Source organism: Dipodomys merriami, unplaced genomic scaffold (assembly GCF_024711535.1).
Source record: "Dipodomys merriami isolate MVZ:Mamm:240054 unplaced genomic scaffold, mDipMer1.0.p SCAF_39, whole genome shotgun sequence".
Classification (NCBI taxonomy): Eukaryota; Metazoa; Chordata; class Mammalia; order Rodentia; family Heteromyidae; genus Dipodomys; species Dipodomys merriami.
The window spans coordinates 4,486,719-4,511,525 of record NW_027205492.1 but is presented as its reverse complement, the minus strand read 5'-3'; the positions used below and the strand labels follow the sequence as shown (position 1 = coordinate 4,511,525).

The window sequence follows — 24,807 nt, the reverse complement described above, 5'->3', positions numbered from 1 at the left end:
CACATCTCCTCTTCCTGCCATGTTAAATTTATCTCCTCGCAGTTTCTGGGAGTATCTCACCAAGTGAGATGCCAAAGGCAAGGACTCTTGGCTCTTTAGTACCAGTTCCAAGAGAGGCCTTCTGAAGCTCATCCTTAGCCACCTCCCCGCAACCTTGCTCATGACCCATATTCCCAAAGAAACACCCAAATCCAGAAATCTTGATGGTGGATTTAAGACTCTCAGAAGGGGTCCAAGATGGGAGAAAGTTGGGGGCGTTGTGCAGGTATTTGTTTTTGTTTTTTCTTCAAGGATATAAAATAAAAAAGCAATCCCTAGGAAGGACTGATTTATGCACATGTCATGAATGAGGAAACTGAGGCTTGGAAGGTCTCACTTGGTGACAGATGCAATGTGTGGCTGTGTCCACGCCGCATCAGCGGGTAGGATTAGGAGCCCCTGATCCTGGCGCTTAAGGGTGGGTGTGGATAGAGCGGAGACTCTGGGGGTTTTGAGTGCTGTCATTCAGATTCTTCCCCAGGCTGAGGAGAACCTGTGGCAGCACAGGGAGGAGTCAGGTCTTCCTCTAAGGTGAGGTGCCAATGGAGAAGGCTTAGTGAAGAACTTGGTAAAGAAGGAAGAAGTTTGGTCCTGCCACTGCCAGGAGTGCATGCATCCTGAGTGACTCGAGACCTTGCAGATCCTCTTTCTCTTCATCTAAGGGCTAGTGTGGCCCTGATGACCTTCTCCTCGTTGATGACGTCTCAGCTTGTGGATGTCTGCTTCTATTCCAGTGAAGAGATCTGGGGGGTGGGGAGGGAACCCAAGTCCTTCCCTCAGACTGATGGGCAATTCCTGCTAGAGCTGGGGAAGGCAGGTGAACCATCACCCAGCCCATGGTCACCCCCAACAGGGAAATAGAAAGCCAGGCTCAGCTTCAGTGCCAGCCACACGAGCCCCTTTCTGATTTCAAGGCAGCTTCTTGGGCCTGATGGCAATCCTCCTTTTCCTGACTCTGGTGGCTGGGGAAGGTGTCAGTGGCACCTGGTGGGCCACTGCCACCCGCCCCCCGTCTGGGGGAGTCCCTGAGAGCTGAGGGGGGCTGTAGGCTGGATGGAAGACCTCAGCTCACCCAGTAGCTGTTTCCTCCAGGTATTGAGAAATCAGGAGTTTGTCCAGGTGACAACATAAGGTGCTTGAAGGAAAATCCACCCCGGTGTCACACAGAGGCTGTGCTGGAGACATAAAGTGTTGTCACTTCCACTGTGGCTTTACCTGTATACAGCCTGTGAGGACACTGGATTGAGGGAAAGGAGCCTGCTGTTCACCTCCCCTGCCTACCCACACCCCCACCCCCAGCCCTGGGAAAGCCCCAGGGAGCAGTCCTAGTCCCAGAGCTGTGTGGAGGAGTGGCTAAGGAGTGGCCATGTGCTCAGCTATCACCCAGTCTGGAGTCTCCATAGTACAAAGGAGGAAACAAGGAAGACAAGGTGTTGAGGCTACCCCATCATGAGGCATCATGGGAGCCTCTCCCCTCCCCTCTCCCCCACCCGCAGATCATCCCCATCCACCAAGGGTCCTCAGAGACCACCCCGGAGCCACTGTCCCTGGGGATCATCCGGATTGTACTAAGGAAGAAGAAATGGGTACCTTGAGAAAAACCTCGCTCTGATGCCCTTGTCCCCAAAAGAAAGGGAAGAGACTCAGAGCCCAGGCCCCAGGGTCTGCTTCCCACCTCCGCGCCCCGCCCCAACCGCCTCCAGCTGCTGTGACCCCACCCTCAGGAGTGGAGCCCTCATAAAAGAGGCCCCAAAGAGTTGTCTTGCCCTTCTATAAGGTGTGAACACAGCATGAAGCCACAGACACCACGAAGAAGCCCTCACCAGAGACCAAAGCTGCTGGCACCTATGAGAAATCAGTGTTTGTTGTCTATGAGCCACGCCTACTCTATGGGAATGTGTCACAGCAACCCCAGCAGACAGAGGCCATGGGACATGTCCTAGTCAACATTATGAAATTGATAAAAGGGCACCGGTGGCTCATGCCTGTAATCCTAGCTACTCAGGAGGCTGAGATCTGAGGATCGCAGTTCAAAGCCAGCCCGGGCAGGACAGCACCCAAGCCCAGAGTTCAAGCCCCACGGGGGGGAAAAAAAAAGAAAATTGATAAAAGATGGCCTGTCTACCAATAAATATGTATGGAAATTTTCTAGAAACAACTCTGATCATATATTAAATAAGATTTTAAAAGGTCTTGACTGAACTTGTCCATTATCAAATTGTCTTTGGTTTTTGTTAAGATATGCGTTACTTTGAACAGGAGCCCTCTATTAAGTAAACATATTCATTCTAGCCAGCACATTGTATGCCTGAAATAAAATTGAAATCAAAAGCTCTTGGATTTTTTGCAACCACTAATTAAATAATTGATTCAGAAAAGATGCTTTCAAATATTTATAAGTATCAGCTCATCCTCTCCTGCTTTATTTATTTATGTCAGTCATGGGACTTGAACTCAGGGCCTGGGTGCTATCCCTGAGTTTTTGCACTCAAGGGTAGCACTCTACCACTTTGAGCCATAGTATCACTAATGGTTTTCTGGTGGTTAATTGGAGATAAGAGTCTCATGGACTTCCTGCATTAGCTGTCTTTGAACTGTGATCCTCAGATCTTAGGCTCTTGTGTAGCTAGGATTATAGACGTGAACCACCAGCACCTGGCTCCTGCCATAGTTAGTGTTCCTAGGAAGGAAAATAGGTTTACAAATGGGAGAACTGGGGCATTCCTGCTAACATCTTTGTCTTCACAACATTAAACTTTGGTCAATCAGGCTTGCATTCTTCCCAGGATAATGCCATAGAAACATACAACATCCATTGCACATAGAAGCCTCTTATGAAGGCATTTGCTCTTCTAATTAACTTTCTTTTCTTTTATCTTTCTTTTCTTTTCTTACTTTCTTTCTTTTTTGTTGGTCATGGGGCATGAACTTAGAGGCTGGGCACTGTGTCTATGCTTTTTTGCTCAAGGCTAGTGCTCTACCACTTTGAGCCACAGTGCTGGTTTTTTTTTTTTTTAATTTATTATGAAAATACTGTACAGAGGGGTTACATTTACATGGGCAAGATAATGAGTACATTTCTTATCAAGCATTGTAGCCTCCTCCTTTGTTTACCCTTTCCATCCCTTCCCAGCCTCCCCCCGCCCCCCCACCCAATCCTCCCCCCCCCCCCCCCACCAAAGTTGTAAAGTTCGTTTTCGACATGACAACTTGTACTTCTCATTGCTGCAACGGGTCCACCTGTATCCCTATTTAAATGATTGCTTTTTCCCTTCCCCTCCACAAATTATACCAACCTCAAATACAGTGAAAGCAGGGCTTATAACGTGGGGGAGGGACATACAAAGCAACAAAGAAATCATCTTATAAATGTGTAAGAAACAATCACCTGAAAGAAAAAAAACATTTGAATACATATCTTAGGGTTCATTTCCCTAACATGAACTTATCTGACCTTTTCTGCTTGACTCAGACATATACTATTTATTGCAAATAAGGGAAACCATGGGACCTAAGTTTCTTTGGGCCTGGTTTACTTCATTTAATATAATTTTTTCCAAGTCTTTCCATTTCCTAACAAATGGGGCAATTCATTCTTTCTGATGGAGGCATAGAATTCCATTGTGTATATATGCCACATTTTCTTGATCCATTCATCTACTGAGGGGCATCTGGGTTGGTTCAATATCTTAGCTATGGTAAATAATGCTGCAATAAACATATTCGTGCTGGTAGCTTTAGCGTGGCCTTATTTGTGATCATTTGGGCAAATGCCCAAATGCTGGGTCATAGGGGAGGCTCTATGTGGAGTCTTTTGAGGAACCTCCATACTGCTTTCCAAAGTGGTTGAACAAGTTTACACTCCTACCAACAATGCAGTAAGGTTCCCTTCTGTACACATCCCCTCCAGCATCTGTTGTTATTAGAGTTCTTGATTATAGCCATTCTAACTGGTGTGAAGTGGTATCTCAATGTTGTTTTGATATGGATTTCTTTTATGGGTAGGGAGGTTGAGCATTTCTTCATGTGTCTATTGGTCATCCTTCTTTCCTCTTCAGAGAAGTTTCTCTTTAAGTCTTTAGCCCACTTATCTATGGGGCAGTTGTTTCTTTGAGGATTTGTTGTTGGGGGATTTAATTTTTTGAGTTCCAGGTGTTTTTAGATATGAGACCCTTGTCTGTTGTAAGGCTAGTAAAGATCTTCTCCCAATCCGTGGGTTTTCTATTAATCTTGCTAGCTATGCCCTTTGCCATGCAGAAGCTCTGCAAGTTCATGCAATCCCATTTGTCGAACCTTTCTTTGATTTGTTGTGTTTCTGGGTTATTAAGAAAATTGCGGCCTGTGCCAAGGAGTCCTAGGGTTTCTCCTATTCCATCCTGTAATGTTTTCAGGGTGTCTGCTTTGACTCCAAGGTCTTTGATCCATTTGGAGTTGATTCTGGTGCAGGGTGATATATAAGGATCTAGTTTTAGTTTTCTGCAAGTAGTTAACCCATTTTGCCAGCACCATTTACAGTGCTGGTTTTCTGGTGGTTAATTGAAGATAAGAGTCTCATGGAGACTTTTCTGCCTGGGCTGGCTTTGAACCTTGATCCTCAGATCTCAGCCTCCTGAGTAGCTAAGATTACAGGCATGAGCCACTGGTGCCTGGTCAATTCATTAACTTTCTAGAGATAACATTTGTCTACAGAAATTGGAAGGACTGAGAAGCTGAAAGGTATGACAAAGAAAAGTGTTTTTTTTTTTTTTGTTTTGTTCAACAAGTAAAATTGTATAAAGAAAAGAAGAAGAGAGAGAAGGATGGAAGGAGAAGTCAAGGAGGAAGAAGGAGGTAAGAGAAAAGAAAGGAGTTGGAGGGATTATTCTAGATTCAAGGAAACTGCAGGGGCATTCCACCAGTGCAGTGTTTGCATCTTGTGTGGATTTCAATTCAAACAACTTGATAGTCATTTTCCAGATAATAAGAGAAATCGAAATCAAATAGTGTTTCTGGGTGTGGTGACCCATGTCTGTAATCTCAGCTACTAGGGATGCTGAGGAAGAATGATTGGAGTTTAAGGACTGTATCCTCAAAAATGCAAACAAAAGGAGCGAGTGTATAGCTGAACTACTGGGATACATAGCAAGAACTAGGCCCTAGATTCCATTTCCAGTACCATGTGTGTGGGGAAGGGGGGCAAATACAATGCTAAGATATCAATGCTAATTTAGTTGTGTAGAGGAATGGCACTGTGATTTATGAGAACATGTCCTTACATCTTTTTGAGTCATGGTCTCACTATGTAGATACCCAGGCTAGCCTGGAACTTACTATATATAACCCAGGCTGACCTTGAACTTGTGACCCTCCTGCTTCAGCCCTCCTAATGGGGTCTGGGATTGCGGATATGTCCCACCAGACCAGACCTAAAAATGTCCTATCTCTTAAATATCCATGTTGAAATATTTAAGAGTAAAATAGATGTAAATGTACTTAAAAATTCTTCAGTTTAAAAAAAGAGTAGGGTCAGGAGGCTGAGATCTGTGGATCATGGTTTGAAGCCAGCCTGAGCAGGAAAGTCAGTGAGACTCTTAGCTCCAATTAGCTACCAACAAAAAGCCAGATGTGGAGTTCTGGCTCATGTGGTAGAGTGCTAGCCTTCAGCAAAAAAATGCTCAGGGACAGTGCACTGAGTTCAAGTTCCAGAATCAGCACACACAAATGGACCATATGTATGGGAGAGAAAGTTGAAAATTGTAAAACAGCATATATCTAATGAGAATCATCTTTGCTTGACTTATGTATCTTTAAATGTTAAAAATTTATTAGTGAATAAAGGTGTTCATTGTTTGAAGAAAAAAAGAAGGCGGCTATCCATGAGAAAATGGGGCTGTAAGGTGGGTACTATTGATCCAGAATAAGTAAATAGTGTTTCATAAAAAGTAGTTACCATTTTTTGTGCATTTAAAAAAATTGTGATAGTTTTTGCTGCAGCAAATTTTTGGAACTTAGCAAATGATGACCAGGCTAATTTGGAAGAATGAAATTGGGACCTGAAAATATTGAAACTATACATTAGCAGCTAGGAATAGATACCACAAGTCACTAAAACACATCACGAAGCAATGTCACCATTACAACAACAAGACTTATACAAGAATAAGCAGCCCAATGGCAGAGGACAAAAACCCCAAAATAGACCCTATGACATAGGAGGCTTGAATTTTTTATAAAGTTCTCAGTTCCAATCAATGGCAAAAGTTTGAATTATTCATTAAATGCTAATGGAACAATTGGTTAACAATACAGGGAAAATGTGTTTTCTTTTCTTTTCTTTTCTTTTTTTTTATGTGTTGGCTTATTTATTTTTGTGCCAGTCCTGGGGCTTCTATTCAGGGCCTAGGTGCTGGCTCTGAGCTTTTGTGCTCAAAGCTAGCACTGTACTATTTGAAATCCACTTCTGGATTTTTGCTGGTTATTTGGAGATAAGAGTCTCATGGACTTTTCTGCCCAAGCTGACTTTGAACTGTGATCCTCAGATCTCAGCCTCCTGAGTAGCTAGAATTACAGGTGTGAGACACCGGTGCCTGGCAGGAAGGATGTTTTCTGTCTTACATACCGTTACAGCATATACCATGATAAATTTCCAGATGGATGAAAGAATTCATATTCTCAAAAAAAGAGAAGAAAATGTAACAAATATTTATTAGACCTCAGTGAAAAATCTAATTTGACTGTCCTAACACTTTCAAATTCAACACAAAGCTAAGGGGAAAAAAACAAAGAATTTAGAAAAGATAATCAAAATAAGCATTTGTCAAGCTCCTCTTAGTTAGTGGTCAGAACTACCCTGTAAAATAAATACTAGTATCTCTGTCTCTATTTTATAAAATAACTGAGGCTTCGAAAAGTTAAGTCACACAATTAGAACTTGGTGGTACTAAGATTCAAAATCATGCTAACCACTTTTTGTACTATCTCTCATGTATGATAAACTAAAAATATCCTTAATATGTAAACAGCTCTTACAACTCAAAAATAATAACACTTTAAAAATGAACAAAATGTCATTTATAATAGCACTGAATCCCAAAAGTAACACCAGACCATAGAAGATAAAGTCAAGAAGAGCTTGAGAACTTAAAAGTCAATATGAGGGATTTGGGTCAAACTTAAGGAAGAACTAATTTCTTGCCTGGCTGTTGTGGACTGCAAAAGGCTAGGGAGACAAGCCCTAGAATGTCAGCTTTTTTTCCTCATAGTCAGATGGATTATTTTCCTGCTTTCAACACCCAGGAACTAGAGAAGCAATAGGGGAAGGCCCAGCCTAGTCCTGAGAATTAGGTGCATCCTTGGGTTCATCCTCCGTCATATCTGGCGCCATTTCAGGATCTTTCTAATAGAGAGGAAGAACTTGATCTCAGTGCCAATAGACTACTGTGTTCCCTGGCCCTATGAAATGCCAAATCTCTACAACCTCTCTCCCACCAAACATAGGAGCAAGCCCACATGGCAGGTATGAAGCCTCGGGTGGTGTCCCTGACTCACATGACATTCTTGCTTAGAAACTTCTGCAATCAGGGAAGGAGTGCCATTGGCATTTTCATCTGCTCCAGCCCTCAAATAAGCCAAACCAAAGCCATGCTCTGCCCATCCCAGATAGCCAAGCCAGCCCTGGCATGGGGCAGCTCCACCTGTTGCCTTTGGAAGTGATCTTCCCAAAGATAGAAGTGTTTCTCTTTCATCCACAGGGGCCCAAGCAGCCAGGGCTGGGCTCACTTCCTATGCCAAGCTGAGCCCATTTCTCTGGCAGGAAATGTTGACCCCAACCCTTTGCCACCTTCCTTCCCAGATGCCCAGAACTCTGCCAAGTCCTCCTTGCCATATAAAAAGGCCTGACTCATTACCCTGAATCCTGTCGATTAACCCAAACTTGGAAATGCAAAAGTAAAAAGGACTGTATTTGAGGATCTGGGGAATTGCAATTTGGGAGGCGCAGGTCTATGGATTCTGAATCGGTGTTATGAAGAAGGCAGGAAAGTCAGAGCTTAACCGGGAAGCAGGGCTGACTCATTGATAAAACAATAAAAAAACCACTTGGTAGGAATCATCTGTTGAACACTGAAAAAGAACAGAAGGTAGATGATCAAAGAAGATAAATAAAATAATCATATATTTGTCCATAAAACAAGATTCCAACAACCTCTTATATAATTGTGCCTCTGGGCACAATTCTAGCCTCTGGCATGTCCCAGAACTTCCAGATAACTACAGTCAATGCAGCCACCTCCTGACTCCTGTGTGTGTGTGTGTGTGTGTGTGTGTGTGTGTGTGTGTGTGTGTGTGTGTGTGTGTGTGTGTGTGTGTGTGTGTGTGTGTGTGTGTATACAAATGCATGCATACATGTGCAGGTCCTAAGGCTTGAATTCAGGGGCATGGGTGCTGTCCTTGAGCTTTTGTGCCCAAGGCTAGGTCTCTACCACGTTTGCCATAGCTTCACTTTCAGTTTTTTGTTTTTTTTCTCCCCGGTGGTTAGTTGGAGATAAATGTCTCATGGACTTTGCTGCCCAGGCTGGCTTTGAACTACAGTCCTTAAACCTCAGCCTCCTGAATAGCTAGGATTACAGGTATGAGCTACCTCATTCCAGCCTGTCTGGAATTCTGTCTCTATTTTTAAAAGTTCTCTCAGGCCAAGGATCTAGTTCAGTGGTAGAACACTTGCCTAGCATGTGTGAGGCCCTAGGTTTGATGCCCAGCACCTCCCCATTCCCAACACACAGAGAATGGAAAGAGAAAGGATGGGTGAATGTAGTCATAATACTCAATGTGTATACGTGAACATGGGACTAGGAAACTAAATGGGAGGAGGCGGGAGAATCATCCAGGAAGTGCCTCTGACCAAGATGCATTGCACGCACAAATGGACAGCCCAAGCTAATTTTTTTTTTACAGTAAAAAAGAAGAACGAAAAGACAGATGAGAAACACTGAGGTCCAAAGAGCAAAAGGACTTGCCCAACATCAGAGCCCAAGTCACTAATACAGGCAGAACTGGATCCAAAGCCCCAACACGAAAGACCTGCCTTCAGTTATTGCACAAATACCCCAACGGAGGCTCTTAGGCAGGGGGTGGGGTCACGACGAAGGAGACTCATGTCCCTAACCCCACCCCTGCTCCTCCTCCCCTGACTCAACCGCTGTAGCCTCTCTGGGGCTGCAGGTGTTCATTTGAGGGCCTCTGGGCCCTAATCTTATTAGGTGTCGTGGTAGAAACATGAGGATCCAGAGCTACTTCTTTCTGATGATTCTCCTGGCTTTAGGGAGCCAGCTGCCCGGGGTGTCAGGCTGGAAGAAGGGAGGTAAGTGTGATAGCTCCAGAGACCAGGTGGTTTGCTCTGAGTGTGTGTGTGTGTGTGTGTGTGTGTGTGTGTGTGTGTGTGTGTGTGTGTGTGTGCGTGCGCTTGCGCACATATGCTTTCAGGAGAATGCTTTTTTTTTTTTTTTTTTTTTTTTCCGGTTGGTCATGGGGCTTGAACTCTGGGCCTGGGCGCTGTCCCTCAGCTCTTCAGCTCAAGGTGAGTGCTCTACCACTTGAGCCACAGCGCCACTTCTGGTTTCCTGGTTGTTAATTGGAGATAAGAGTCTCACAGACTTTCTTGCCCAGGCTGGCTTTGAACCACGATCCTCAGATCTCAGCCTACTGAGTAGCTAGGATTACAGGTCTGAGCCTCTGGCACCCAGCTGAGAATGCATTTTTCTGGCTGGTCCAGATGCTGTGTCTCTTGGTAAATATCTTCCTGCCAGTATTTCTATGCTTGTCTGTGCCTGTGTTTAGGGGCATACCCCTGCCTCTGTGTGCATGGATGTTTGGGGGCCTGATTGTCAGTGTGAACCTCCACACACATACACTCGTATCCATGTGTGTCTGTGCATGTGTGTCTCTATGCCGCTGAGTGTCCACCCTGTGTCCAGCTGTGTCCCCCACTTCCACGTGGTCCTGTAATTCTCACCATAGGATGTGAGCCTTCTCTGGTCCTCTCTGGCCTGAAGAAGGGACTTGGAGTTGAAGGAAACATGGCTCTTGGAATGTAGCATCTGTTGGAAGGAATCTGCCACTTGGCTCTCTTCTCCCTCCCTCACATGCTGTCCCCACCCCGTCCCCTGACAAGACTCAGGCTGGCCTGTTGGCAACAAGGGAGGTGTGAATGCTTGAGTGGCTAGACAGGTGGCTTCCAGTCTGAGCGAGGCCACCCCTTCCATCCTCCGCTGGGGCTGGAATGCTCTGACCTACATCCACCTGTGCATCCCTGTCCCTGCCCCTGGAGGAGTGGGTAGTTATGAGAATGGGTCCTCTTTCTCTGCAAGGCCCCAGGGAGCAGGTTCTGCATCCTTTCTGCCCCTTGAAGTTCATGGAAGCGCAGGTCTCTGCCTGGTGCATGAGCTGGGATGGGGAGAAGGGATGCTCAGAGCAGCCAGGCTGAGAGAAGAACCACGCTGGCGGGTTCCAAGGCCAAGCCTTGAGGCTGTGACTCATGCCCGGCACCACACACAGGCTCTCTGCAATGTGGTGAGCCAGCACTGTTTTATTCCCATTTTTTTCAGAGGAGGAAACCATTTGCCCAAGGCCAAAGACTGGCTCTGAGTGAGTATCGAAGGTAGCATCTGAGTTTATAGCTTTGCAATCAGAAAGACCCAGCTCACCAACTTCCTCCCTGTGAAATGGGGCCCATGCTTCCCTTTTGGAGTAATAAAAAGCATCCTGAGGATTGAGTACAGCGCAAGCGGGTGATACCAAGAAGCAAAGCAACCAGGAGGCCCAGAAGCCATGTCTCCATACAGCCATGCTTGGCTGTTCAGGGTGGGTTCTGCGGCCTGCAAGTGCTTGGGCCTGCGCAGTACCTCTCTGCTTGCCCTCTCTCTGTGGCTCCTCTGATTCACCGGAACCCACTGTGCCCTGATTTCTTTACCATGAGACAGCTGCCTGGTCCTCAGCTAACAGTAGCACAGGATGCTGGGGTCGAGGGAGGGGAAGCGTTAGGTTGTTGTCTGTGGAAGGTCAGTCACCACTGTTTGTAAGACCCTGCCCCTCCTTGCATTCGAATGTTGGGTGCCTTTGATACAAAGAGCATAGTAAACAGTACGTGCCTAGTGAAATGGTTTCAGTGGTGATATAATATTGGGAGTAAACCTGTGTATGTGTAGCTCTGTGTATGTCAACTGTTGATGGTTCTGTCTACACACATCTGCATGTGATACATGCATGTCTAAGTGTGAAAGTATGTGTGTAGGCATGTGTACATAAATAATGACGTGTGTATATTTGACTGTGTATGTCCCGTTTTATTTTATTTTTTACATAATCTCCTTTTTTATTGTGAAAATACCATACCGAGGGGTTACAATTACATGCACAAGATAATGAGTACATTTCTTATCAAGCATTGTTGCCTCCTCCTTTGTTTCCCCTTCCCATCCCTTCCCATCTCCCCTACCCTCCCCACCTCCCCCACCTCGGCCAAAGTTGTAAAGTTCATTTTTCGACATAACAACTTGTACATCTCATTGTTGCAATGGGTCCACCTGTATCCCTATTTAAATTATTTGGTTTTTCCCTTCCCCTCCACAAATTATACCAACTTCAAATATAATGAAAGCAGGGGTTATACCATGGGAGAGGGACTGTATGTCCCATTTTAAATGTGTGGATGTTATTGCTTGTATATGTGTGAATATATATGGATATACATGTGTGTATGTATATATAAGTGTGTATATATGTATGCATATGTATTTATGTATAGGTGTGTATATACATATATATTCACACATACATATATAAAACTATCTTATGTGTAAGTTGCTCTTCTTGTAGAAATAAAAGGTTGGCTGTCAGTAATGTCATAGGTCAAGCTGACCATGAATTATGCGTGTAGATCTAAATGTGCTTGTGTGTTTGATTGTTGGTGTTATCTACCTCTGCAAGATGATTGTCTCTTTAAACCAGGTCTGGGTGTGGTTACTCACTCCTTGAGTCTACACATCCATGGCATCTATCTATGTATGTGCCTATGCTGTGCCCAGAGTGCCTCTCAGGGAACATAGAACCTGGTTATGGAGGGATGGTTAGGAAGGCGGAGAAACAGAGCTGGTGTGACCACCCAAACCCCTTCACACTCCTCTGCGTGCTGTAGGCCATTATGTCTGGCTCCACCCTGTAGCTTGGTAGTTCTTTCAACTTGAAGTACCAACTCTCAGCCCCTCTCCCTGTCAGCCTATTCCTCAGGGCCCAGCCCCCGGCCACTCCCCCTAGAAGTTCCGGGGCTCTATTCCCTACCCACCCTGTGCCACCTGCTCCTCAACACACAGCTCCCACTCATCTGGCTGTGAGCTCAGGTTGCTCTGTTTGGCCCATTCTTTGAGGCCTGAGCTTGAGTTCAGGACTAAACCCTATACTTAAGACAGTCTCCCAAGGCCCCCCAAGTTCCCCTTAAGAGAGGCTCATTAGAGCCTGGGCTCTCTCCCAGGTAAACCTTTTTATCCAGCAGGGGGCAGCAATTCAACTGAAACGAACTGAAGCTGACACTGAGCACTCTCTTTGTGGGGATCAGATCACCCGCTACGTGTGCAGACGGGTGCAGCCGGCAGCCAGCAGCCAGACAGGGACAACAGGGAACACAGGGGGCCGTGTCACAACCCTGGATCCAGCTGCTATGGAAGGCTCCCAAACGTCTTCTTTGGTGCTAGACGGAAGTAGAGCCCGCAGCCCAGTCTCATCCCTAAAGCCCCAAAGCAACCAGGTCATGGAGGTCATGGAGCTCCAAGGGAAGTCCTAGCTCCTTGGAAGTCCTAGCCTCAGGACTGTGTGGGGCGGGGCTGGCCACTCCCCCTCTAATCCTTGACGTCTTTCTCCAAGTGGAGGGAGATACTGGGTATGGGACGTCTGGGAACAGCCCCAAATCCCAAGAAGAGTGTCTAGGTACAGGACAGACCATTGCACAGCTGGAGAATATAGTAATAGAGTGAACACTTACATCTAAAGCTATGCAACAGTGACAGTGTGACAGTGTGCCAAGGCAGATGTGGCCAGCTGCGGCATGTGACGCTGCGCCAGGCCGGCAGCCAGGTGCCCCACGTGCAACACTGAGTCTCCCTTCAAAATCTTTTCTTTCCAGCAGTCACTGAGCCACGAGCATTGTGCACCCAGTACTAGGCTGGAACCCGTGGTGAGCTGAGGTGAGGGAGAGGTGTGACCAGTCTCAGCTCTGACCGATGCGACGTGCAGACAACTGTAGTCATATACTCTGAGGGGAGGATCATTTGGAACTGTGTAGTCAGTAGTCAGTGTGGGATCAGGGGCAGAGGGTCTTCTGCAGAGGTGATGTGGTGGTGAAGATGAATGTAGGGACTGGGTAAATGAGATACAGGGATCAGCATGAGGGAAAGGGGTGTGTCCAAAACAGAGGCCCTGCTGAGTAGATTGAGGGACACTGACAGTCACTGTGCATTGTGGGTGTGGCCTGTGAGCTAGCTGGGAGCAGATCGGGGGCCCCTGAGCAAGAATGGTACAGAGTAAGACCAGGGAGATTGACAAGGGCCAGACCAGGCATGACCATATTTCCCACATATTTTTTTTTTACCTGCCCATTGATGCCATACGAATCTCAGAGGAAAACTTTCCAGAGAACAGGCAGTGACTAAGGGTTGGAGACTGACCTGTCTCCAGCTACAAGATATGGGGGTTCTTTTCACAGAGAAATCAGGGGGCTGCCCACCAGACGACGGGCCCTGTGCCCTGTCAGTGCCTGACCAGTGCATGAGTGACCGCCAGTGTCCCTCAACCTACAAGTGCTGCTACCGAGCTTGCTTCCGCCAGTGTGTTCGCAGGGTCTCAGGTAAGCGCCTCCCCTACCCGGCTGACCATTCAAGCTCCAGGGCCAGTGCAGACAAGCAGGGCTCACCCAGGCTTCTTGTTGCAGTAAAGCTGGGCAACTGCCCCCGGGACCCACTGCATTGCCTCAGCCCCACGAAGCACATGTGTAACCAGGACTCCGACTGCTCCCGCAGCAAACGCTGCTGCCCCACCGCCTGTGGCCGGGACTGCAGGGATCCCACCAGAGGTACAGCTCCTGGGGCTTCCAGGTCTTCCCTCTTCCAGCCCTACCTCTGACATTTCTTCCAGTTCAACAAGCTCAGCAGGTTACCTCCCCAGAGCCAAGGCCTCCATAGGCCTGAGCTGAAGAAGCAGATGGGGAGTGTAAGAGGTCCTGGGGGGTGGGGGTGCATGTGGAGGAAATGAGTGTGTGTATAAATATATACAGGGGGGGGGGAACTGTGCCAGTACTGGGGCTTAAACTCAGGGCCTGAGCACTGGGCCTTAACTTTTTTGCTCAAGGCTGGCACTCTACCACACTGAGCCACAGCTCTATTTCTGAGGTTTCATTGTTTAATCAGCAATAAGAACCTCATGGACTTCCTGCCTGGGCTAGCTTTGAACTATGATCCTCAGTTCTCAGCCTCCTGAGTAGCTAGGATTACAAGCATGAGCTCTGGCACCTGGCCCTTCTTTTTTTTTTTTTTTTGGTCAGTCGTGGGGCTTGAACTCTGGGCCTGGGCGCTGTCCCTCAGCTCTTCAGCTCAAGGCGAGCGCTCTACCACTTGAGCTACAGCGCCACTTCCGGTTTTCTAGTGGTTTATTGGAGATAGGAGTCTCACGGTCTCTCCTGCCCGGGCTGGCTTTGAACCGCGATCCTCAGATCTCAGCCTTCTGAGTAGCTAGGATTACAGGCGTGAGCCACCAGCACCCGGCTAACCTGGCCCTTCTTGATTCTCTTAATGTGCTGCAACTTAGAATGGCTCTGAGCTTCACTGTGCCCTTTTGAAGGACACAGGGAGCCCTGCTTTGGTAGTCACCAGAGCTGGGATGATGGGGCCTGGATGGGGGATTGACTTTTCCTTTTTTTCCTCTCTCTCTCTCCTCAGGCTAATTCTGGTTTAAGATTCACGGCTCCATATCCAGCTCAGGGTCATAACAGAAAGAGATGACAGAAGGATCCATCCCTGCCAGGGGTAGATAAACATTCACTTGCTGTCACTTCCCAGCAACCCTTGCTTCTCCTCCTGAGAATTAAGGTTCATCATGGGACCTCAGAGGGATTTGTCTTTACCAGCCCAGCGCCCTGAAATGGCCACACTGAGCTTCCCACCCTGACCAACACCCGTGTTTACATCTTTTTGTGTATCTTGTTCCTCTCCTAAAATGTTCAATTCAGGTAACCCTACCCCCTAAAAATGTATGTCCAGCCAGGTCCCAGTGGCTCATGCCTGTAATCCTAGCTACTCAGGAAGCTGAGACCTGAGGATCATGGTTCAAAGCTAGCCTGGAGAAGAAAAGTTTGTGAGACTCTTATTTCCAATAAACTACTAAACAATCAAAAAAAATGGAGGTATGGCCTTTTTAAGTCTTGAGGAAAAAAGAAAAGAAAAAAGCTGCCCAAACTGTGAGTTCAAGCTGCAGGACTGAAACAGAAAAAAAAAGTATGTCCAGCAGAATTTTCCACACACCAGTTCATTCATAATTTCAGTTGTACCTGTAAAATAGCATGATGTATTCAGGCTACCTGTAATGCTGTGTTTCCCTTGAGATGATTCATTTTTGTACGCAATGAAACCCATTTCAAAAGCAAATCTGACCTCACTACTATGGAAGTGATAAGCAAGATCACTGGCCACACAGAGAGAATGTAAGTGGGAAATCAAATTCGACCAGAATGGCTCAGTGCCATTCAATTAATTCATGTCCAATTAAATAATATTATTAAACTCTAGCTAGATAAGGCTCCTTGCCAAGACTGAGCCTGCAGCCCACTCCTTGTCTCTGCTTTAATAAATGGGAGATTAGCAAGGGCAAAAGAGCTGTCAGTGCTCTAAGTTGAGAATCTCTGGCTGCCACAAGCAGGACTGAAAAGGGAATCAGTCTCACTCCAGGAGTTGATGTTGTGTCATCTTACATCCAAGTGCTCACTAAGATCATTTGGGACTGTCCTACATTAGGAGACACGATGCTTGGACAGCTGGGGTGACATGTTTAGAGTGGGTCCCCTCCTGATGTTGAACTATACCTCACTTACTTCAATTCCCCCAGACTCCTGCCTACAGTCAGGGCCTAAGGAGAGAAGGGGATGAGCCCAAGTAAAGTCCTTTATCCATCTGGTCTTCTGGTTGGGAGGTGGAAAGAATTCCACTTCCTGGCTGCTGTAGTCCTTCTCACAAGATTCAAATACTTGAACTGTGGACTCAAAGTAACCAGTGCAGCAACTTGGGTTCAAGGTGATGCCGGAGAGAGGAGATAGAGAACAGAGAGTCCTTTGTGGGAGTCCCTGAGCTGCTGGGACCTGGGCTCTATCTCTGGATCCTTCTGGGTCTCAGATTCCCCACCCAGATCCTCCAGGAGTTAACACGGAGAATGCTGAGGATTGTGTGTTCTATGACTGCAGTTGCCTCCTCCCTCCCACGTTCCCACCTTTCTGGAGCTTCCCCGGGGAGCCCTGTGCGTCCCCGCCCCACAGATGGAGGGCTTGCTTAGGGACCTGCTTTGGCTGATGGGCTGTGGGTAGAAATGGCAGGGTGCAGTTCTTCAAGACAAGGAATTGATTTACCATAGTAAGAGCCTCGTGCCAATATCGATTATTCATCTATAGCAATACACATCTTAATGCCTTCCACTTTAAAACACCACCTCATTCATCCACCCCCTAGCCCTGAGAAAGGTAGGCAAATTGTTATTTTGATTTGACAGTGGAGAAGCAGTAGCTCTGAAAGTACTGAATTGGCCAAGATCCCTAGCAGAAAGGAGAGTGAGAGTGAAAGAGAGAGAGAGAGAGAGAGAGAGACAGAGACAGAGAAACAGAGAGACAGAGAGACAGAGACAAAGAGACAGAGAGACAGACAATGAGACAGAGAGAGACAGAATTTCAAACAACATAGGTCGCTCACGTGTTATCTGTGGCATAGCACTGGCATAGGGGACAATTGGCAGAGGAACCGTGCTTCTTAAACTTGTCACTTCTTATCCGTGAGGTTGTATGAGAACAGCACCCTGCAGATGTGCTTGCAGCCTGAATGAGACGAGGCCCTATACTTGGGCCAAGTAACTTCTCAACAATGGTAAATATGCTCATTTAGACCAACAGCTGTCAACCCAGGGTCTAGTCTTCAGTACCCTGTCCCAGCACACCCACAACAGCCCTCACTCACAGATCACAGCTGTTTGCCCCCTAACCCTTCTGGAAGGTGGGACTCAGGACTCCACCTGCAGGTGAGGATGCTGACTCCTGGGGCACGCACCTGGCTAGGGCTGGACTGCTCAGGCACAGGCCAGGAGGCCCCTGGGATCTGAAGCTGCCTTGTCCAACTCCTTCCCCTTCATCCCGACAGGCTAGGCAAGAGCCTGGGTCTCCTCTGTACACTGCAGAGCACAGAGCCTTTGGCCCTGGCCAAGTCTGTGTCAGGAAATGACTGAGCTAAGTCTCCTGTCACAGCAGCAGGCACTCCATGAAGCAAAATACTGCTACTGCCACTCCTGGGCCGGAGACAGAGACTTCTCTCCAGAGGGGACACCATCCCTCTAAGTGGCCCATCCTTCTGCGCCCCTGATTTGTGGACATGGCTGGGTTGTTGGGCGCAGTCTCCAGACAACACCCCCCAGCTCTCACCCGAGTCAGGAATAGAAGCCACCGCCTCCGGCCGCCCCGCGGCCTCCCTCCCTCCGCTGGCAGCGATCGATGCGGCCTCAGCCGCGGGGGACGGAGGAACAAGAAAGGAGGGGGCCCGCAGAGAGACGCAGCGGGGCTGCGGGGCTGCGAGGAGGCCTGCACCGGCCCGGCGGCTCCCCTCCGCCTCTGCGCCTTTTGGAGACAGGCGAGCAGGGAACACAGATGCCCAAAAGGGGGTTCCCCTCAGCCCGCCGACTAAGTCTGAGTCCTGCTTGGGGAGAGGCGTGGTGCTGGTAAGGTAAGGGGCTGAGGGAGTGGGAGGCATGGACTGCCCAGGCGGGGGCAGTGGGCCGGCCAGGCTTTGGGGAGACTGGAGTGCGTCCTGCTTGCACATCTGTAAAATGGGACTAATAAACCTCCCTGGCTGCCCTGGTTAAGAGGATTCACGGAAGTGCAGCTGGTGGGGTGGGTGGCGCAGGAAAGTACTAGATAGACTGGAGGTGTTCGAAAATAAGCATCCCAAGGCTCCAGCTGAGGTGGGCTGTGAACCAGCTGGGTAATTTTGAGCTAGTCCCCCAACCTTTCTCACTGATCGCCAGATTCTTGTCAAGCCACATTTGTTTCACTAAGTACCTCTGCTTCCTAAAGCAGGAAAGTGAGTTGTAGGCAGATAGAGGGATTTGCCGGAGATCATGCTTCTAATGGATGATGGAAATGGCCTGGGAAGTTTTTCACCTCCTGAGGTGGAAGAGGCCAGAGTAGACCTGCCCCCCTCCCACTCATCGTTCCTGTGCACTGATTATGCCCCAGGACCGTGCTGCCGCTAGACACACTGCAGCATCAACTCCTCAGCCTCTGATAGGAAGAATGATGGTTTCCTGTTTGCAGATAGAAATGTGAGCTCAGAGAGGGCAGTGGATCCACTCAAAATCAACAGCTGGCCCATGACAGACTCATCAGAATTTGAACTCATGTTTGACCAAAGAGAAGCCCAAGGAATGGTTACTATTCCCGTAATTAAGGGAATATTAATGCACTGAGCTCCCAGTGTATTCCTAAGGCTCTGAACACCATCAGGAAAACGGTTTATCCAAAGTTCATCTAGGCTAACTCCTAGAACAGGACCACAAACCTGAGGTTGCACAAGAGACAGAGCTAAGGGCAGAATCAGATTCCAGCCCATCTAAACAAAGCCAGAGTTAAGTGAAAGGCAGCCAGGCTTGGGTGCTGGATGTACGGGAGATCCCCAGGCCCACCATGGATGAGCTTATATCGGTCAGGAGTCAAGACATCAGCCCTTGGTTCCAGCAGAGGTGGAAGTCTTTTTCTGTGGAATTATCTAGTATTTCCTGACTACTCATCAAAGCCAAGCACTTCCCATGGCCCTCCAGTTAGCCTTGGAGAGGGGTGCTACTGTCTGCATTGTTCAGGAATCAGAGACCCAGAGGGGGTGGGGGAGAAACTTATTCAAGGCTCAAGTGCATCATGGGTGTGGTTAAGCCCAGGTTTGCCTGACTCCAGTGTGAGTGGTACTGGTGGATTTTTCAATAAACTCTTTATGTGGGCCAGGTCTAAAAAGGACACTAGGACACATAATCATTGTAACCGCATTTTGAAGTAGATCTTTTTTTAAAATCTCCATTTCACAGAGGCTCAGAGTCACTCATACACACAGAGAAGGTTCAAGGTCATGTCTGAAGGACTCTACAGATGCCTTACATCATCTAACCCAGTAGATCACAACTTGACCAAGTATCAGAATCACTCTCCTTGTCTTTAAACACAAGGCTATTTGCTGTGGTGGAGGCCAGCCTGAAATCCCAGCACTTGGGAAACTGAGGCAGGTGATTTCAAGTTCAAGGCCAGCCTGGGCTACCTTAGCAATTAAGCTACACACACAAGCAGAGAGAAAGAGACAGACAGACAGACAGAGACAGAGATAGAGACAGAGACAGAGACAGAATGGAGAGGGAAAGAGGGACAGCGGGAGGCTGGCTGCTGGCCTCCACTCCATACCCCCGTTCTGATTTGGCAAATCTAGGGCAGACTACAGAATGGGAATTTTTGACCAAGTCCCAAGTGAGCTGATGCTTTGTCCAAGGAACATACTTTGAGAACCACTGTTCTCAACTGATTTTCATGACCATCCTAGGTGGCAAGTATTCCCATTCCCGTTGCCAGAGGAGGAAACGGACATCCCAGGTAACTCGAGTCTGGGGGGGCACTTGACATCTATTGAACACCTACTGCATACCCGGCGCTTTGCACAAAGCCCCCCTTCCACCCTCCCCCGCCCCAGGTGTCCGCGGGGTGGCACCCCGGAGTCATGGTGAGCGAGTCCTCAGGGTCGGGCGCCGGCGCCCCCTGGCGGCGACGAGACGAGGCGCTGCGCGTGAACGTGGGCGGCGTGCGGCGGCGGCTGAGCGCACGCGCCGTGGCGCGCTTCCCGGGCACGCGGCTGGGTCGCCTGCAGGCCGCGGCGTCCGAGGAGCAGGCGCGGCGCCTGTGCGACGACTACGACGCAGGGATACGCGAGTTCTACTTCGATCGGCACCCGGGCTTCTTCCTGGGCCTGCTGCATTTCTACCGCACCGGCCACCTGCACGTGCTGGACGAGCTGTGCGTGTTCGCCTTCGGCCAGGAGGCGGATTACTGGGGCCTGGGCGAGAACGCCCTGGCCACGTGCTGCCGGGCGCGCTACCTGGAGCGGCGCGTGGCGCGGCCTCGCGCGTGGGACGAGGACAGCGACACGCCGAGCAGCGTGGACCCGTGCCCGGATGAGATCTCCGACGTGCAGCGCGAGCTGGCGCGCTACGGCACGGCGCGCTGCGGCCGCCTGCGCCGCCGCCTGTGGCTCACCATGGAGAACCCGGGCTACTCGCTGCCCAGCAAGCTGTTCAGCTGCGTCTCCATCGGCGTGGTGCTCGCCTCCATCGCCGCCATGTGCATCCACAGCCTGCCCGAGTACCAGGCCCGGGAGGCCGCGGCCGCCGTGGCCGCCGTGGCGGCGGGCCGGAGCGCCGAGGAGGTGCGCGATGACCCGGTGCTTCGGCGGCTCGAGTACTTCTGCATCGCCTGGTTCAGCTTCGAGGTGTCGTCGCGCCTCCTGCTGGCGCCCAGCACGCGCAACTTCTTTTGCCACCCGCTCAATCTCATCGACATCGTGTCCGTGCTGCCCTTCTATCTCACGCTGCTGGCCGGGGCGGCGCTGGGCAAGCAGGGCGGGGCCGGCGGCGAGGACTTGGGGGACCTGGGCAAGGTGGTGCAGGTCTTCCGTCTCATGCGCATCTTCCGCGTGCTCAAATTGGCGCGCCACTCCACCGGGCTCCGATCGCTGGGCGCCACGCTCAAGGTAGGATGTTTGGAGGTGAGGTGGGGGGGGGGGGGGAGGGTTGGGATAGAGGAGAGTGAGGGGAGGCTGGGGCAGGTTAGCTGGTGGATTTGTCAAGCCTCCAATGTCCAGGCGCACATCTGGACTGAGAAGCCAGGCCAGGCGCAGAGCTAGATGCCAGGCGGACATTCACATCCAGTCTGACCTCTTTCCAAAGGCCCTGTAAGGAAGGGCTTACTGTTACCCCTGTTTCTGGAAGAAAAGACGGAGTCATTGCTTGGCTTGGCTTTCTTTTTGCAAAGGAGAAGACAAAGATCACTCCTCACCTCTCTATTGCCCACCCCCACTTTTTTTGTGTGCATCCTGGGGCTTGAACTCAGGCCCTGGGAGCTTGTTCCTGAGCTTCTTTGGCTCTAGGCTAGCCCTCTACCACTTGAGACACAGCACCACCTCCAGCTTTTTCTGAGTAGTTCATGGGAGATCAGAGTCTCATGGACTTTCCTGCCTGAGACCTCCATTCTCAGATCTCAGCCTCCTGAGTAGCTAGGATTACAGACATGAGCCACTAGTGCCTGGCACTCTCCCCCCCCCCCTTTTTTTTTGAGACAATCTCACCATATATAGGCCAGACTAGCCTTGAACTCCCTACATAGTCAAGTCTGGCCTCAAACTCTTTGGCTTTCAAGTGCCGTGATTACAAACATGGATTATCAGGGACAAAGTTTACTTCTGGTGTATCTACCAAACTTCAGTTTATAGAACAAAAATAGCCTTTCTTCTGGCATTATCAAAAGGCCCAGGTAGTCACCCTTAATAGGCCAAACCTAGGAATATAGCCCTGGAGCTAATACTTACTGAGCACAGAACCTATTCTGTGCCAATTTCACATCTATTATTGATTCGTCCTTAGGACAACTTCCTCAAGAAGATGCTGTTATTCATTTTCTTCCCGTAGATGAAGATCATGAGTTTAGAAGGCTGGGGTTTTGTTTTTTTTTTAAAGCCTAGTCACAACTTATTGAACACATTATCTTAGTGCCAGGTTCTGCCCAAGGGGTGTAATTAGCCTGGATGAGAAAGGAAGGAAGGCAATGTGAATAACTTGTAACAAGGTTTGGCCAACACACAGGATGAATGCTGGCAGAGGGGACACAGAGGGGATGGGGGAGGGGGGAATGTGGTCTAAGAAATGCATGGGTCATGGTACTCAAGGCATGAACTCTTGGCCCCTTCCCCAGAGCATAGAAAGCTTGTGAAGACATATATTGTCACCCCTTTGCAGATGTGGAAACTGAGGCTCCAGTGAGTGACAGGACTTACCAAAGCTTCTTCAGTAAGTAAACGGCAGAGGCCAGAGACTAGCCTCACTGTGCCCAACTCCAGCCTCAGGCTCTTTCTCCTAAAGCATCATGCAATTCTGTGAAGGATCATTGGAAGGCACTCAAAGGTCCCTTCCACCTTTGCTCAGTAAATCCTGTTGCCTGTCCTCCTGGCAGGGAAGTAAGGATTCAAGACACTGGTAGGTGATCTAGGCAGAATCCCAGGGTAATGATCCAGTTCAGAGAGTTCTGCTAGCCAGACCCCTTAAGTGCAGTGTCTGTCTAGGAAAGATCCTTATGCCCTACAACTCCAACTTGCCTCTACCATGGGAATGATGCTATGGCAGAAAATCATGGCTTGAGGATCTTAGCTTTATGTGCAAGGAGGAATATAATAGTGATCCAGGCTGTTAGGGTCAAGATTCAAGTGTAACGTTGTCCAGACCAGACCCTTGCCATGACTCAGTGTGAGGCCCCAGGCTGGAAATGGCTCTCTGAACACATAGAAGCTTGCCAGAAAGGTATTATCTGTGGCTCTACCACAGACCTACCTTAATTGAGTCAAATTAAATGGTACAAATTGAATTAGTTGGGTTCTGACTTTTAAACAAGAATTATATGATGTTGGCACACATTACAGTTTTCTCTAAGTTAAGTCCTCTCAGCCTGGCATTAATAAACATTTGGAGTCAAATAACTCTTTATTGTGGGTGCTGCCCTATACACTGTAGGACGTTAAACCACACCCTTCACCTCTACCCGTGGCATACCTGTTCCCACTACAATAACCAAAAGTATCTCCAAATAATGCCAAATGTCCCCAGGTGGGTCCAAAACCACCCCATTTGAGAACCCCTGTCCACAGTCTTGACTTCACAGTAGAGCAGATGTATATATCCGTAAGCAAATGTGATGTGTGTTTTGTCTGGGGAACCCATATCTTCTCAGTTTCCTTGAGGGGCAGAAAAGGTTTGTTTTCGTACCTGCCAAACATGATCGACCAGTCAAAAGGACACAAAACCTAACTAACTGCATTGTAAAACATAAACTATGATTCTTTTGGTTTTGCAAAGGAAAAAAAAAATCAACAGGATCTCTGAGTTAAAAGAAAGCTCAGTGGCCAGGCAAGCACCTTTGCAATAGAAATTAGGCCTGTATTCAATCCCAGAGAGTTTTGTTGCCCTATAATGAGAAGACCTTAGAGTTAGGTTACTTGGGTCTTGGTGCTAGCTCGACCTTACTCTGTGACTTGGGACCCAGTCAGTGCTATACTCTCTGGGCCTCAGTTTCTCCTATGCCCATCTAGCTGATTCAGGTTCTTGCATTGTCTTCCAGCACAGCTACCGCGAGGTGGGCATCTTACTGCTGTACCTGGCCGTGGGTGTGTCAGTGTTCTCCGGCGTGGCCTACACGGCGGAGGAGGAGGAGAACGTGGGCTTTGACACCATCCCGGCCTGCTGGTGGTGGGGCACGGTGAGCATGACCACGGTGGGTTATGGGGATGTGGTGCCGGTGACGGTGGCTGGCAAGCTGGCGGCCTCGGGCTGCATCCTCGGAGGCATTCTGGTGGTCGCGCTCCCCATCACCATCATCTTCAACAAGTTCTCCCACTTCTACCGGCGCCAGAAGGCTCTGGAGGCAGCTGTACGTAACAGTGGCCAGCGGGAATTCGAGGACATCCTGAGTAGCATGGATGGGGTGTCTGAGGGGTCGCTAGAGACATCCCGAGAGACCTCACAGGAGGGGCGGTCTGCAGACTTGGAGAGCCAGGCCCCCAGCGAACCTGCCAAGTCTCAGAGTTATTAAAACCATAGTTCTGCATCCCTGGTCCACAGCCAGCTGGAACCCAGCAGAGCCCTCCCTGCCTAAGTTCCTCTCATGACCATTTGTGCCCAGCCCGAAATCAGACCCAGGGACTGCATACTTACTTCCAAAGGCCCAGGGTGGTGGAGGACAGTGTGCCCCCACAAAGTGGCTCAGAGCCACCTGAGAAGCAAGCATGAGTCAGGAACAAGGGGAAAGCAGGGGGGTGATGGTCTTGAGTACCGCCTGTGACTCTGTGCTGGAAGATGAAAATCATCCCCATTTCACGCATGACAGAACTGAAGCCCAGAAAGGAGCAACGACTCACACAACATGTCATAACTAGAAGTTAGGGAGTCCAGTCTGGAGTCCTTGCTTATGGTCTGCTCACTCTGTCATCTACCCTCTACAGTTTGCATGTGGATTTTAGGAGGGGTATGGATCCTAATGGAATAACCATCTATCAGAAGGGATTGGGACACAGGAGCCCTGGACCCCAGCTGTGGCTTTCAAAGTGCTTCTGGAAGGAGTGAGCTTTCAAGGGGGAGTCCTTGCTGCCTCCTTAGCGGCTCTGCGAGTTTGCTGAGGGATCATCTCCTGCACCTCCCTCCTAGGGCTGACTTAGG

The 24,807-nt window shown here is 48.9% G+C and overlaps 2 protein-coding genes across 3 annotated transcripts; both read left to right on the top strand.

Moving 5' to 3' along the window:
* Nucleotides 1–9,291: 9,291 nt before the first annotated feature.
* On the top strand, nt 9,292–14,184 carry LOC138805158 (WAP four-disulfide core domain protein 5-like). The gene is made up of 3 exons (XM_069989743.1): nt 9,292–9,376; nt 13,769–13,909; nt 13,994–14,184. The coding sequence occupies exons 1-3, from the start codon at nt 9,292–9,294 to the stop codon at nt 14,182–14,184; spliced, it is 417 nt and encodes a 138-aa protein (XP_069845844.1).
* Nucleotides 14,185–17,941: 3,757 nt separating this feature from the next.
* Kcns1 (potassium voltage-gated channel modifier subfamily S member 1) lies at nt 17,942–24,807 on the top strand. Of its 2 annotated transcripts, XM_069990118.1 has the most exons (4): nt 17,942–18,026; nt 19,881–19,930; nt 20,028–21,080; nt 23,714–24,807. In XM_069990118.1, exons 3-4 carry the CDS (start codon nt 20,055–20,057, stop codon nt 24,182–24,184), a joined length of 1,497 nt encoding a protein of 498 aa, XP_069846219.1. In that variant the 5' UTR covers nt 17,942–18,026; nt 19,881–19,930; nt 20,028–20,054; the 3' UTR covers nt 24,185–24,807. The 2 variants fall into 2 exon arrangements, with proteins under 2 accessions (XP_069846219.1, XP_069846220.1); XM_069990119.1 differs by lacking the exon at nt 17,942–18,026 and having other exon boundaries at nt 19,892–19,901; nt 20,053–21,080.